At 40.4% G+C, this 15,821-nt stretch overlaps 2 protein-coding genes across 4 annotated transcripts; one reads left to right on the top strand and one right to left on the bottom strand.

The window, feature by feature from the left end:
* The first annotated feature begins 2,536 nt into the window (after positions 1-2,536).
* LOC308126303 (cytochrome P450 2K1-like) lies at positions 2,537-8,372 on the top strand. 2 transcript variants are annotated; one of them, XM_080490581.1, is made up of 11 exons: positions 2,537-2,963; positions 4,964-5,060; positions 5,257-5,359; positions 5,455-5,617; positions 5,767-5,916; positions 6,011-6,171; positions 6,261-6,440; positions 6,549-6,690; positions 7,133-7,317; positions 7,789-7,930; positions 8,004-8,372. In XM_080490581.1, the coding sequence occupies exons 2-11, from the start codon at positions 4,981-4,983 to the stop codon at positions 8,186-8,188; spliced, it is 1,491 nt and encodes a 496-aa protein (XP_080346707.1). In that variant the 5' UTR covers positions 2,537-2,963; positions 4,964-4,980; the 3' UTR covers positions 8,189-8,372. The 2 variants fall into 2 exon arrangements, with proteins under 2 accessions (XP_080346707.1, XP_080346706.1); XM_080490580.1 differs by having other exon boundaries at positions 2,543-2,558.
* Positions 8,276-15,227, bottom strand: LOC308126304 (uncharacterized protein). Of its 2 annotated transcripts, XM_080490583.1 has the most exons (9): positions 14,948-15,092; positions 13,848-14,168; positions 13,468-13,755; positions 13,222-13,350; positions 12,386-12,411; positions 11,311-11,370; positions 11,093-11,164; positions 10,586-10,673; positions 8,276-9,487 (listed from the first exon to the last, which is right to left on the bottom strand). In XM_080490583.1, exons 1-8 carry the CDS (start codon positions 14,991-14,993, stop codon positions 10,617-10,619), a joined length of 999 nt encoding a protein of 332 aa, XP_080346709.1. In that variant the 5' UTR covers positions 14,994-15,092; the 3' UTR covers positions 8,276-9,487; positions 10,586-10,616. The 2 variants fall into 2 exon arrangements, with proteins under 2 accessions (XP_080346709.1, XP_080346708.1); XM_080490582.1 differs by having other exon boundaries at positions 8,278-10,673; positions 14,948-15,227.
* Between the last annotated feature and the right edge of the window lie 594 nt (positions 15,228-15,821).

Raw genomic sequence — 15,821 nt, 5'->3', positions numbered from 1 at the left:
GTTCCTGGTTGCTCTTGTGGGGCAAGAAAACAACCATACCTCTCTTACCACGCTTTTCCCACGGACCCGAGCTAAAGGAGGCAGTGAATCCAAGCTATTAGGAGGGATGAGGGTCTGAAATTCTGCATAAAGCCAGGGAGCACTTTTGTATGCAGCCAGTACTTCACCAGGAGGATGTTGTCAGCGGCTCCACCACCAGTTCCATGTCTCTTTCCCTGGAATGACTTTATTGCACCACCTCGGAGGGATTCTGTCTCTGGCTCAGAAACGGTAGCTTGTCCTCTCACAGCAAGCCAGGCTGAAGCTGCTACTGCAGACCACCATTATGTGGCTCATCCACCCACAGGTAAATATCTAAGATGGTAAATTGCATAAGTTTGTCATATAAGATCAAATATAACTAATAATACAATTGCAGGACGCGTTGCAGCACCAGTGTGTAGATCTAGACCATCTAGAGATCAAATCAATGACGGATACATATACTGTATACTTGTACCTGGACTCACACAATGTGTTGATCCACAAGGAAATAATGTCACAGGAGCTCAATAATTAAACCAATCGTGCTAGTCAGTGAAAATGAAAACGAGACGGTTTCAATTTAATTTTACATTTAAAAAATAAAGTCATGAAATTATTAGAAAAAAATGAATACTAAAACGTTTATAACATTGTGAGTTATTTTATAGTTAGACCTTATTTATATAGTAATGTATTTTATTGTATGATCATCATTTTATTTTTTGGTTTCACAGGTGCACTAGATGAAATTCCCATCTGAGAGTGTGTTCTGGATCTTCTGGGAGTCCATTGCTCCACCTGCATCCCGCCTCATATACTGGACCAGAGCTCAGACAAGAGGAGATGAAGCCTGAACCCAGCGCTGCCCCAGAATGCCTTGAGTTTTAATGTTCTCCTTCAGGGTGGCTGTGGGCATGAAGGAGCAGCTTATTGCTGACGTGTTAGACACTATTTACAGTGATTCACACTATTTACAGTGATTCACACAACTTGAGATTTAATGTTCAAAACACAAAGTGACAAAGGGTCATTTATACATTTTAATATGATCATTACTGCATTGAAATAAACACATTGATGGTGTTGAAGTAAAACATGTCCAGTTTTGATTTCATCTGGTAAATGAACGATTCATCACGCCACTCTCGCTCAACAGTTATTGTTATAAATGTGTCAGAGACAAAGTCCCACCATTCCAATCCAGTGATTACCAGCTGACCCTGTTCCTGCCAGTAGTATGTGTGTGAACGCCTCAGACTTGTGTGGCCATCCTGAACCTTGAGGTCAGCAACCTGGGTCACATCATTTGTTTTGGACGAACTCCAAAGTTGAGAGGCAATCTAAAATGAAAGCTATGAGTGGTTGGGACTCCAGTTGGCATAGTTTTTCTCCTGATGTCAGGATGTCGGGATCAGGAAGTGGTCCTACAAACACATGAGTGACATAATCACAGTAAGTTAAAACAAAGGAAACATTACAAGCATAAAAACATTAATTACTAATAAATGATACCTGTGTAAGCTCTGTACAGCTGGACTGCACGCATCTGTTTCCCCCCCACCACCTCACTGGCAGGTTCAGGATGGATCCTATACAAGAAATAAACAAATATGACAAATAAATAAAGGGACAGGTGAGCAATTTGGTCGGACATGGAGGGATAGATTTGTGAGAGCTAAGATTTTTACTTAAATTGCTAAAACTACTAAGGAGATTGTCACATACTAAATGATATTACAAAAGGAAAACAATGGTTTCACTTTTTTTTACCTGTGTTCTTGGTCTGGTCCATCTGTGTGGATCACCTGTGTTCTTGGTCTGGTCCATCTGTGTAGATCACCTGTGTTCTTGGTCTGGTCCATCTGTGTAGATCACTTGTGCAGGTCAGTGTAGGAGGAAGCGTTGGCAGCTGGAGCTGGGAGAAGTGAGCAGTCTGATACAGGAGTTCAACTACATGGTTGAAAAAGCCTTTACCAGCTGCACAACTACAGGAATAAACCAACAACTCAGCTTGTCAACACCCAGTGAGATCTAAAACAGAGAAGTGTTCTTCAGCTCTCATCTATGACAGCTGATACTATCTGATACTAAAAGCATGCAGAAGCAAAGCAGGGTTAAGGTTAACATCTGGCATCATCATCATAACTTTCCCCTATCATAATAGCAAACTCATTCAATATCATTTAAAAGTCTAGATCATGCCTCCAATAAATACCTCTAATAATTAAGCAGACTAGATGAGGCTTCTCACCATGTTTATGTTCATCATATGTTGTAGCTAGCAGTTAACTCACTGAACTACGTCTTTTCTTACCTTGATAGCTGTGGATATATTCTTCATGGATGAACTTATACCCTTCTTCAAGTGTATTTGTTCGTGTATTACCCGCTGCGATGGCCTTCCCATCAGCAAATGAAAAAGCTGGCAAGTTCAGGAGCGTGGGTGAAAAGATAAGGTCCATTTTCAATGAGACCGGCACAAACAGGAAGTGATCGAGCACCACAAGACGCTACTTCCGGTTGTCGTGAAAAAGGTAAAAGCGTTTTTTTATTACCGTCTTTCTTGGTAATCTGAAGCTTCGCTGGACATAGCAACGCAGGCCGGAGGCCCGCATTGTACAACTTAGCCATGATGTCGCGGTAGGCCGCGCGCTGCTCCAAAACATCGGGTGGGTAATCCTCGTAAATGCGGACTGGCGACTCACGGTACTTCAGGTCGTTTCTCCGTTTACGGGCCTCCCGGACGATCAGTTCCTTCGTTTGATGCCGATGAAAACATGCGATCACTGGCCTAGGCCTGTCCCCCTGTCGTGGTTTAGCGGCGAAGCTACGGTGGGCCCGGTCCAGTTCCGGCGGAGTCGGTAGCAGCTGGTCTCCAAATATCTCCACCAAGGCTTCAGCGAAAAAGGTTGTAGGTCGAGGACCCTCCACTGATTCCGGTAGGCCAATAATACGAATGTTGTTGCGCCGATTCCGCCCCTCCAGGTCTGCATTTTTGGCACGAAGCTTAGCACAAGCTTCGGTTAGCGTAGCACACGAGGCCTCCAGGTCTGTAATGCGTTCCTCATGTGATGTTAAGCCGGCCTCCACATTTACAAGGCGTTCACCATAGTCGGTGACAGTGGCCTGTAAAGCGTCCAGACTCGTCTCCAGGGAGGCAAAGGCCGATTGGAGCTCTGCCGACATCGCCGCCGCTATGGACTGTCGGTGCTCCTCCAACAAGCTAGTAATCAATGTGATTCTTTTTGAATAAAAATAAATTCTCACATCAGGTCGGTAATTCCTTGTTGCTTCCAGCAAATTAAACCATGTTTGGTACATGTTAGTGTGCAAAAGACTTTGCATTTGATGATTTGAGGAAATACGATGTCCGGTACATGCTTAAACTGGATTTGGAGAGTGGCTGACCTTTTAGTTCACTCTCCATTGAAGTTGTATAAAATGCAGAAAGTATTCACAATGCAAACTTCAGTAAAACACAAATTACAGGAAAGAAAATGGCAAGTTTCACCAAAAATGTGACTTTTTTTTTTTGGTTTGTTTTTTCTCACTTCTGAAGTTGACTTTCATGAACTCCATAGTGAGAGAATAAGAAAAGCAAACATGTTTTACCTTTGGCTGTGATTACGCAGAATAAATGTGTTTATATATTGGTGAAGGATTACTACCTGTGGTTCCTGTTAAAGTAACTCATGCCCTCTCTGTCCTGGAACAGTCCAACCCAGTCAGTGAAAACAAACAAGAGGTCACAAACCTGTAGTTGAAGGCTTGATGCTGCTTCGACAGAACGATTCTCAAACAGTCCAGATTTTATGAAATTGTTACACAAAATGTGTCTTATCTTCTGTCGTTCAATCTTGTATTGAATGTATGAAGAAAAGTTACAATACTATTTATAGCTAAAGTAAAAAAAAGATTGCCTTCAATAAAACCTGAGATAATCTGATAATTGTTCTATAACATGTGTTGACTAAAAAACTAAAGAAAGCGTACCAACGCTATTTTTGATGAATGCACGCCGATTCCTTGGGGCAAATGATCAATGGTGCCGACAGAAAAGCGTCAGAAATCTCAGTCCAAATAAAATGAGTTAGAATGGAATTAATGAGTGGCTGAGAGGTGAATGATCCTGTTGGGTAACATAATACATGAGCCATTTTAATTTAATGCCGGTGTCACTGCGCGCATGTTTCCTTCACAATCCAGAATACACAGGTTATCGGTTGAGGTTCATCTGAGGTGAATACATAAGTTGTGGGTTCAGTCATTAGTTGGGATTTTCTGTATTTTGATCAGGATTGAAGTTCGTATAAAAATATTTCACCCAATTATATGAATTTTTATATTGATTTATTGACATGGTAGCTGTAACATATTTTTTCATTGTATCATATCTATTCAGTTTTACTTTTTGGATATTTATATATATATATATATACAGTATAGTTGTACATGTTTTATATTTGATACCGGATCCACACATTCTTTTCACATATTTCATTTTATTATTTCACTGCTTAGTTGGTCATAAATAGTGTTGTTTTCATCGTGCAGCTCTTCTCCAGGTATATAATATATTGTATAATATTTAAACACCATTAAGCCCCGTACATATAAATATTTATGTATTTAATATTGTGATAATGATACAAGGCAATGTTAAACGTCCTCGTTTCAAACCAAAGACTCCAACTTGGTACAGCGAGAGATGAAGACAGGCTTGGTCACACTCTAATGTTGAGCTTTTTGCCTTTTACAGAAACATTAATCTCACCCTCGGTCCTAACCACAGACTTTATCTGTCATTTATTCTCGAGTCAAAGTCCACATAAATTCTCTTTCAGTATTTATTTTCCCTCCTGTTGTGCCAACTTAGTTTGCTGACTTAAACTCATCCCTCCTCTGCCCGCAAATAACTTCTTTCTATCGAATCCTGCAGTCACTCGTTTCAGACTCATGGGCATCATGGATGTTTTCCTTCAGTTCTGGGTTCCGGTCGCACTGTTGGCAGTTCTGACTTTCCTGCTCATCTACAGGTGCATTCAGATTTAAAAAAGAAAAAAGGAAAATTTTAAAGTTCCTTTTATTGTTGTATTTCTTCCCACTTAAACATATAGACTGAAAGGTTTCAACTGAAATATCTCAGTTTATGTGTCAAATGCATGTTTTCATTTTGTTGATTTTCTTTCTTTTTTCTTTTTTTTTGTACATGCACTTATGTTTTATTGTCAGTTTCCAACACCAGAGGATGGAGCCTCCAGGACCCACACCACTGCCTCTGATAGGAAACCTGCTGCAGCTGGACATGAAGAGACCTTACCAGACATTGGTGAAGGTGAGGACGGCAGAGGGAACTTCAGACACTCTGTCAGCTTTCTCTTTAAAAACGTCTTCTTTTTTTTTTTTCTTTTAATTTTCTGCTATTCTCAGCTGTCCAAGAAGTATGGTTCAGTCTTCACCGTCTATCTGGGACCCAAGAAAGTGGTGGTTCTCACAGGATACAAGACAGTGAAGGAAGCACTTGTGACCTTGGATGCGGTGTTCGGAGACAGAGATCCGCCAAAATCATCGAAAGCCCTCTCCCAAGGACACGGTAAGAAAAGACAAAAAGATCCTAACACTAGTTAGGTGGGATCAACTCTGGGTGAGAACCAATCTATCTGCCGGGAACAATTTTTCTGCATCCGCCTTAATGTGCATTGCTCTTTCTCACGAGGTGGCCCCTGAAACTCTTTGTTCCAGGGATTTTATGGGCCAATGGGGACACGTGGAAAGAAATGAGGCGCTTCGCTCTGACCAACCTGAGAGACTTTGGGATGGGCAAGAGGGCGTGTGAGGACAAAATAATTGAAGAAACCCACCATCTCGTTCAAGGTTTCAAGAAATTCAACGGTAGCCCACCGTTCAGTCGCATATTAGCAGTGCATGGCTTCAACAATCACTAAGTTTTCATTTCGATTTTTTCTTCTTTTTTTTTTTATCTCAGGAGAAGCTGTTGATACAACTCAGCCGATGAACTGTGCAGTTTCCAACATCATCTGCATTTTCGTCTATGGCAGCAGATTTGAATACGATGATCCTGAGTTCATATCCATGGTAAAGGAAAGCATCAGAGCCATTGAACTTCTGGGCGTCCCTACAGTCCAGGTATTTTATCAGACCTTCGCTAAGCTCATATTGACGAACTGTTTCCATCCACTCATACACTTTGTGTGTTATTTTAATGTGTGGCGCAGAAGTACAACGTCCTCCCGTGGTTGTTCCGGTGGGCTGCTGATACAAAGGCCATGTTTGCCGCAAATGAAGCCGAGCGAGTACTTAACCGGTCCTTCATTGCTCGTCTCAGAGAGATGTTCGACCCACAGATGTGCCGATGCTTCGTGGATGCTTTTCTGTTCCGGCAGCAGAAGCTGGAGGTCGGTTCTTCATTATTCTACATCGTTTCCGGCGCAGGTTGGAGTCTGGGAAACTGGGACCTCGTCAGATTTATTGAACCGACGATGATTTTGTATGTCTCTGTTTAGAACGCTGGTATTACCAACAGTCACTTCCACAGCGAGAACCTCTTGAACACAGTGTCAAACCTGTTCCGTGCCGGCACCGAGACGACGTCCACCACTCTGAGATGGGGATTCCTGCTCATGGCCAAGTATCCCAGGATACAGGGTACAAGGCTCAAGACGTCCCCAACTTAAATACAACAAATGCTAATTCTTTTTTAGAATAGGTCCGTAGGATCTGAGAAGGGCCAGAAATGTTTCTTTTAAAAGATTGAACTGAAATCCATTTTCCTGGATGGCTTTCGTTATAAGGTAGGGACATACAATATTCACTTTGGGACCCTTTGCTTCCAACGTTTTTCCTTTAGATTTGCTTTCATTCTCATGAATTTACTTGTGAATTAGTTTTAATCTAGTTTGGTATTTTATTTAGAACTTATGGTAGACTGGTTTTAATGTTGTTGTGGACTATTTGAGACTAATTTGGCGATAGTTCTGAATGTCATTTTGCTTTTACTTTAACAATAATTTTGGATGTAGTTTTTCTCTGATGCCGTTTTATTTACACTAACGTGATCTCCGGTCTTTCCTTTGTTTTTCCTTTACAGAGCAGGTCCAGGAGGAGCTGAGGAGGGTCGTAGGAGATCGTCAGGTGCAGCTCGATGACAGGAAAAACCTGCACTTCACCAACGCCGTCATCCATGAAACCCAGAGACTGGCCAACATCGTTCCCATGTCGCTTCCTCACAAGACCACTCAGGACGTCACTTTCCACGGGTATTTCATCAAGAAGGTGAGGCCGAATAAAAGATCACCAAAGGGTGACCTCATGAAATGAAGAAGACCTGTTATTACTTTGTTATCAGGGAGGCGACCTCCATTCAATCAATCTGAGGATCTTCTCTGCAAGGAATTGATATATTTTGCCGTTTAAAATGTCAGAAAATTGTAAAACTTGGTAAATTCATAAAATCGGGCACGCCAAGAAAAGCTAGTTGTAGTTTAAAATGAAATGGAAGATGTGTGATGAAGAAGTGTGCTGTTGTGTCAGGCCGGAGAAGAGTACCGCTCATTTACTAGATTCTTTCAAGAACCAGCAGTTTTACATCACATTTGGAAAAATCTATTCTTCATTTTTATTTTATTTTTGTCTACTCAAACACAGAAAATTGCTTTCTAATGAGGCGGCAGGCAGAGCCAGAGGTGAGCCCGGGCCCATTTGAGTTTGAAACACCTGCCGTAGAAGTTTGTGTCATTTCTGCAGGGAACCACGGTGTATCCTCTTCTGACGTCCGTCCTGTATGACGAGACTGAGTGGGAGCACCCGCACACTTTCTATCCCGCACACTTCCTGGACGGAAACGGAAAGTTTGTCAAGAGAGATGCCTTCATGGCTTTTTCTGCAGGTTTGTGAGCTCGGCCATCACTGCGGCGGACGTATCGACCGGCTGGAGGCTCAGAGTGTTTCTTCTCTTCCAGGTCGCAGGATTTGTCTCGGAGAGAGCCTGGCCAGGATGGAGCTCTTCCTCTTCTTCTGCACCCTCCTGCAACACTTTCGCTTCACTCCTCCGCCTGGAGTTTCGGAGGACGATCTGGATCTGACGCCACGCGTCGGCTTCACCCTCAACCCCTCCCCCCATAAACTGTGTGCTGTTGTTTTGTGAAGTCACCCCAACGATTCCCTGCCATTTCAACAATCATAACGACCTGCGTTCCTCTCAAACTCACACAAAGGAAAAACAGTGCACATCGTCTGGCCGAAAATGTTTTTATTTAGGAGACAAATTGTTTTGTTTTGGGTTTTTCTTTAAAGCGTCGGTGTAATAAAAGTCTTGAAGTGTTTGAATGACATCGCTGCAATGTGTTTATGTCATGAGAATTTCCAAGTAAAAAAACATTTGATTTTATTTTAACATCATTCTTGCAAGAAGAGACAATGTCACAGTCCAACCTTTTGCATGATTGTCCTACATTTCTCATTTAAGCTTTGGTTCTTTATAAATTCTTACTGTTCTTGTGCACCAAGATCTTTGGTCTTATGCCCAAGCCACTCTCCAGGTTTGGGGTTCAGAGCACTGAATGTTGTGGCCACCACAGGCGGCCGTTTCGTAAAGTTACTCTACCAGAATACACACGGGAAAAAAGAAAGCATAGAGGACCCAGTTTTAGTTGTTGATGTACATCTCGAATACATTGTCAATACCTTTCAGAAGAAAATTCCTCATTACACTCGGATAAACACATATTCTCAGCATTTAAAGGGGTCATATTATACAGCTCTTCAACATTTTCACATCGGCCCCGTTGGTCCAAAAACATTGTTTTCAAAGTTTATTGCCTTTTCCTTGACTTTCAGCTATTTGAACGTTGGATCATAGGAGCTGCATTCAGAATCTGCTGTGTCTGTGTGAGCTGGACTGGCTCCGCCCACACATGCCCATCTTGGGAAGAGTAGGCAGTACTTCCTCATGTGGTGCCATGTGCCAGAGCAGAAGTCCCTAATTGTGGGAAGGTCAAAGGGAGGGCCTACCTTGATTGTGATTGGCTGAACTGGAATTGGATGACACTAAATAGGGTTTGATTTCTGATTCCAAAACCATTAGAAAGTGACTTTTGCATAATATGACACCTTTAAGTTCGTCAACACCATTTTGTGTCATGTGTGACATTTTCAAAGAATTTAAAAACAGGAATATTTTTCTTTTGTTGGTCTGGCTAAGCTGACTATACAGTTTGACACCCCTGAGTGGGACCTTGCACAATAATCCAGCCGCTCCAGATTAGCTGTTCTATAACATGCAAGACCTGGTGGATATCCACACATGTAACTTTCACCCTATAGCTGCATGAAGGACGAAATAACTAGATAAATGTAACTTCCTTCCTTCAGTTGTGAAAGCCAGGGCGTCAACTGCAACCACATGCAGATGAAACAGGCAGCAGAGTCCAGGCAGCCGCAGCAACTTAATCCAGAGGCGGAGCAAGTTCCAGACAAGAGAAAAGACCATGAAACTTTAATACAGTAGAAAAGCCACTGTATTAAAAACAACACAATTACATTTTGATCTGTGCACCATCAGGGGGTTTAGTGTCGGTGCTATTGTGAGTAGATTGTGCATCAAAACATTTTAAGGCTGTATTTTAGTAGCTATTACTTGACACACAGTGCAAGTTAGATTTTATAAACTTGGGTTTTCACAATATGTTTAAACTGCACAATGTCAACCTCCACTGAATTGGAGGTGATGTCCATGTCATGACAGTGACTTCACACGGTCACAGTACTGCAGCCATGGTAGAAGCTGGTTAATGCGACGAGGAATTGATGAAGGATTCTGAAACTCTCCACAAACGTTTGTGTTTTACCTCCATTACAATCTGTCAACTTATAGTTTCTGTGCTGTGTAGAGAACAGTGTGTGGAAGCTGTTGCAGGCTGTCAGCGGTTCCATTCTCAACGAGACCAAACGATTGCAGATTATTTTCTTGTATCTGCAGTGCCAGTAGAATTAAAATCTAGAGTAAATCCCTTTCCAAAAGTAATTACATAACCAAAGATTCGTGACAGTGAAACGTGGCAGAAGTGACTTGCACATAAACAATACATTTTCAAGAAACTTTGTTTGATTTTTAAACTAATTAGCTGACCACAAAAAAGGAGGAAAAATAATTTTTTGTGCATTTTACAAGACGATACAGCAGCACTCCAGACATTTTCAAGACAAATGCAGCATTATGAAAAGTACAGCTGGCAAAAAAACAACAAAAAAAAATAACCTTAACTTCATCTATCACACACAAGATATTTAATCCTAAAAGTTGTAAAAACCCTGATATCTTCCAAAAATAATCTTAGAAAATGAACACAAATCAAGTCCGTTGGACTCCTTACAACTATGACTCAGATAGAATCAATTCTATTGAGATACATAATAATTATAATATACAATAATACTGACATGAGAAAAAAGCGATTGAGACAATTTGAAGATGACACTGCTTCTGTGCAAGTAAGAAAGAAAAAAAGAAAAGCACGTTTAACTGAACAAACTGCTCCTTTACCGAGGCATCCTGGGAGCTTTCTCTTTACTCTTCACCGAGTGTTGACTGCAGAATAAGTCACTTCGTCCACCTTTTCCTCTCCGTTGACCTGAACGACAGAAACACGTTTTTGTGTGATTCACTTTGAGAAACTGTGCAGTGTTCGCAGTCAATGGAGCTTTCCTTTTTATAATAATAATAATAATAATAATAATAATAATAATAATAATCAATGTTTAGACACGACACATGATAGTATTTCAATAGGAAAACTCGGATTGTGTGGAGTAGCACAATGGAATAGTGGTCATCACTGTTGCCTCAATCACCGGCAGGAATCAGATTAGGGTTTTCTTGTTGTGACGTATTAGTTTGCATAGATTTCTTTCACAGGAACCATGTTTGTGCAGATTGGTTGCTCTCATTGATTTGTCATGCTGAAGAGACATCGTTATTAATTCTCGTATTACCATTAGATAAATGTAACTATGTATTCCTGCACTCGAGAAGATGTATGTATAAACGTACCTTTTTCTTCTGCTGGACCTTTTGATTGGAATGGCTCACGGTGGCGTAGGTCAGATTGATCTCTGTCTCATCCTGAGTGTGAACACACAGGTTTAAGAATAGCAAACAGCACATTAATTCATTTTCTGTTAAACAACCATTGCACAACATTACAATGTCAGTGTGACAAAAAGCGTACTTTTATGCCTCTGGCTAAAGCTTAGTCAAAAACTACTTACATTTTTATTTTCAGTGGTATTGTGCTCATTTACTGTGGCGTAGGTCAGGTCCGTCTCATCCTGAATGCAAACACAGGAGTTTATGAAAAATGTGGCCACTGACGACTCTTATCAGTTATAGTTCGCTGGATTTCAAGCACTGAAATCACATGGTTAGGATTCATATCAGTATCAGGGTGGCCTGAAATAGGTTTCCATGGTGATGAACACTTTAACGTGCACACGCTCAGATACTGGAGAAAGGAGCACAATATATTGTTGTAGCTGGCAAAGAATTCTGGGAAATGTAGAGCGAGTACATAAGAAAGCTGACAAGTGTGTATGGAGCGACGGTCATAAGGACACACATGAGAAACTGACAACAGAAAATCATCTCTGGAGAGAGTCTATTAGTAGGTGCTAAACATGAAAGTGAAATCAAAACAACAGTTTATCACCTCTCAGGATAAATACGCGTCAGAAACAGTTGTGAGTGAAACTAAATCCGGATCACCATGCAGACTGTGGTGGTGTTTTGTCTCAGATTATCATAGCGAAATTACGAGGAAAAGATATGTAAACTACAGAAATGTCGGTGTATTACAATGAATTGCTGCGTTATTGTCACTTTGAAAGTGTGCAGAGTACAAAAGTCCTTATATCTCTGCTTTTGCTAAATTTGTTCATTTGAAGTTTCTTTGAGATTTTAATTATTGGGCCAGTGGCAATCATGAGGTTGGAAAGGCCGACTTTGAATCCTGGTTTGAATCCAGGTCAGGACAGGTCACCACTGTGGGTCCCTGAGCATGACCCTTGACCCCCATCTCCCCCCATCTCACACTAAGGTGCCCCATTGAGCACCATGATGTTGGATGCAGGTTAAGAAATCATACTATCTTCTACGTTTCCTCTAAGTGGCAAAAGAAGAAGAAAAGGGAAGCAAAACCCATGCTTGCATTTCCTGTAAGCATGCTGCAGTCTAAAAATAATAAGTGGCACAAGAAATGATCTTCAAATTCAGTTTCACCAAATATCGGAAGTAGCTGGTTGTATGACGCTTGTATTCAGTCCTGAAGTATTTTCTGTAAATACTTACCAGGATATTGGCTGGTTTGTGAACATCTGGAAGAAAAAATAAGATTTCATGCCTTATTCACCAGTGCAATCCCAGGATTATATCATGTAAGGTTTTAATACATTTTCAGCACTGCAATAAAAAGTAGAGTTGACCACACTAAGTGTTTTGAGACAATTATGCACCAGGCTGCACTCGCAATGTTGAAGTTGTCTTGTAATATTTACAGGTTAACATGCTACCATTTTTTGATCTGGCCCTACTAAGACCAGGTCATGAATGACCTTTGAACTGAGATTAAAATGAAATAAAATCAGCTTGAAACCCCGATTCAGAAAAATCCAAAGCTGACAAAAGTTTCCATTGCTGTAACAAGTGACAAGCAATACACCATTTGAAACTTCAGTAGCCGTCAACGAGTTACTAATTTCAAGAGTGTAATCAGTTGCACAGAAACACATTAAATTATGTTGCATTATTCAGCAATGTGTATTAATAGACGAAACACGGGAGGATTAAAAAAATATAAAGTTCATTTTAAATGCTGAGCAGTGAGAATAAAAAGATCCTACTGAAATAAATTTTAAAAAAGCAGAAAAGAAATCTGGATGAGAGGAACATTCATTGAATCAATGCGTGATTATTACCCATGTATTTCCATTAACGATGGATGACATTTAAACAGGCAGTGTGAGAGTTATAAAATATAACAAGTGACTTGTACTTTTTGATGTTTGCCGTTTTTATCTTCTTGCTGCATCCATTAAAAAACATATTATCAACGTTTTGTAAGTGATGTCAAGTAGAAATTAATTTCATTATTCACTTAAGAGCTGGATTTGTTTGTTTTTACTGACCTTTTGTGGCTTTGGCTTGCTTTCTGCATTTCAATAGGATCACTAGGATAACTGCAATGACAAGTAACAACACCAACAATCCGACCACTCCTCCAATGATGAAGATGATCTTGTCATCATGGCCTTGATCTATGGTCACATGAAGGTGATTAATTAAAGCAAAATAAGCACTTCCTTTAGTAAAGTTTGGATTCTAGGCTCATCTTAGTTTATGGTTGTGATTGAATATGCAGTGTGTTATTGTACCTGAGGACACAGTTGTGTAATTAGCCTCAATCTTCACACCCGTTGAATCGACATACTGGCAGAAGTATCTTCTTCTTTGTTTAGTCTGACGCTTCACAGTCAGATAAGAAGCACAGTTTCTCTTTCCTCCATACTTGAAACCATCACCTTCACCATCCAGCTCAGCTCCCTGCTCATCCACCCAGCGGGGACTCCTGGATTCACAGCGTCTTTCATATCCCAACAGAGAGCATGTTAATGTCACTTCTTCTTCTTCATTTGGATCTGTGTCTGTGGACGATGGTGAAACTGGAAGAAAACAGTTACAATATCTGTTACAATCATATGACTGTCAGAAACAAAATCATTATGTTAAAACATCATAAAGATGAAAGACTCACTTGTCAAAATGTTTAGAAACACCCATGAGTCCCAGTTACTGTCCCACGTATATCGACAGGTGTACCGACCAGCGTCCTCAGCTGTGATGTTCTTGATGGTCAGAGAGCAGTTACTGTGCAGACTCAGCCTGGCAGCTCGAGCTGAGTCCTTCTGAACCTTTCCATCATCGACATCAGTAGAAGTTCCACTTGGATCTTTGTTGTAAAGCCAGTTAATACCTGAGCATCTGCTCTCAGATAATGACAGCTTAAGAATAGGTAACAAGACTTCATCTCCAGGTCTCTGATAGAGATGATATTGAGGGATGTCTCCTCTGATGCCTGATGTAAAAAGAAAAGGACAAATAACACATTTTGAGTAAATGGATGTGGGCCATGTCATGTTGTCAAATATCTACATTCTAAAAGTTGCACACACAAAAAAAAATCAACTCTCTCAATCTAATCTATGAATCAAAATCGGTTTGTCTCTTCCAGTAACTAAAGTTGTGATTGAAATGTTAAACTTAAAGTATTATTCACATCCTTCAACAATACTACCACCAACAAATATTTCCATTTTCTAACATAACTTTAATTTATTTACATATTTCAAACAACCATGAAATCTATTTTAATCTCACCCTTTATCACAGTGTTACAAAATTATCATTTATTAAATTCACTTTTCAACAAAAATCCTTCTGATCCAAATCCGATCATTTAAATTATTACCAATCCCTAAACTCAGTCTAATTAAATCCAGCAAACAAACGTAATTTAATCATGTTCACTTCATGGTTCGGATGTATATTAAACACATTGAACTACAGATTCTGCTTTCAAGTTGATCAAACTCACGAATGCATGAAATGTGAAGTTAAATAATGTCAACACACTTTTGAAGTGGATGAGACGCCGTCACACACAAACCAAATTGACCTGCACCACAATGAACAACTTAATAACCATCATCGGACATCGTGAAGTTGACAATCAAACCTATAAGTAGCGTGCACGACTAAATGTGATACTCCTATAAGTGTCCACCACCTTCACAGTTCAAATAAAGGTTAATACATTTATCACAAGCACCTTGACTAAAAAAACTAAATCTTTACCTTCATTATGAAGCAGAAAAACCAGCATCAGCTTGAGCAGAGTCATTCTGTGTCATTCTGTCAGCAGGAAATCGATGTGTGGCTTTTCCTCTGACACAAAATCTGTGGGAGACTGAGCCGTTTCCTCTTTCTGGCTGACGTATGGACGATTAAAAAACGAATACTTGACAGCTGCACCCACCGCCGGCTCCTCATGAAAGTGTCTCGAGTTTATCACGTCTGATCAGACAAGCGCGACAGTGATACATTTGCTTTGTTGATCACCGTTATTTATTTATTTATTTAGTTGTGAAATGGTGAAATACATAGTGCTGCAATTTGCACCGCGTTACGTCAGTGGTAGATTAAAAGGAGAAGTGCCGTGTTTGGTGATAAGTCGAGAGAAAACAATCCGACACGTCTTTCAGAACAGTACAGAGCTTTGAGTTTAAATACTGACCATAAAGAATATGTTGGGGGCACGTCTCTGAAAGGAGAACCAAAATGGACTCTTGCACGAAATACACTGCAGATTTTTGTGGTCAGAAGCCTTCAAAGCCATTTCACAATATATATGGGTGAATGCACACGTTATAGAGATAAGAATAAGTCGATAAGAGGTGAGCTATAAGAATAATTCATTCATTTCTTTCTGGGTATTTCACTGTTGAACAGTGTTTATCATAAAGGGTTTTGAAGGTAATGAGAAATGCTTCATATGCTTTGTCCCTGTTTTCTTCTTCCAGTACCGATCCCCAGCTTCGATCTAGTATTTCTTCATTAAATGTCTTCATTCTGTCCTCTGTCCTCACTCTTTTTTGTATGGGTGTAATGTTCAGTTCTTCTGTTGTAGCAGCTGTCATATAGAGTACAAACTGATCAATAATCACTTATC

Source organism: Lipophrys pholis, assembly GCF_963383615.2.
Source record: "Lipophrys pholis genome assembly, chromosome: 21".
Lineage (NCBI taxonomy): Eukaryota > Metazoa > Chordata > Actinopteri > Blenniiformes > Blenniidae > Lipophrys > Lipophrys pholis.
Note: the sequence above shows the minus strand (reverse complement) of the source record. Positions and strands in the feature narration are given on the sequence as shown.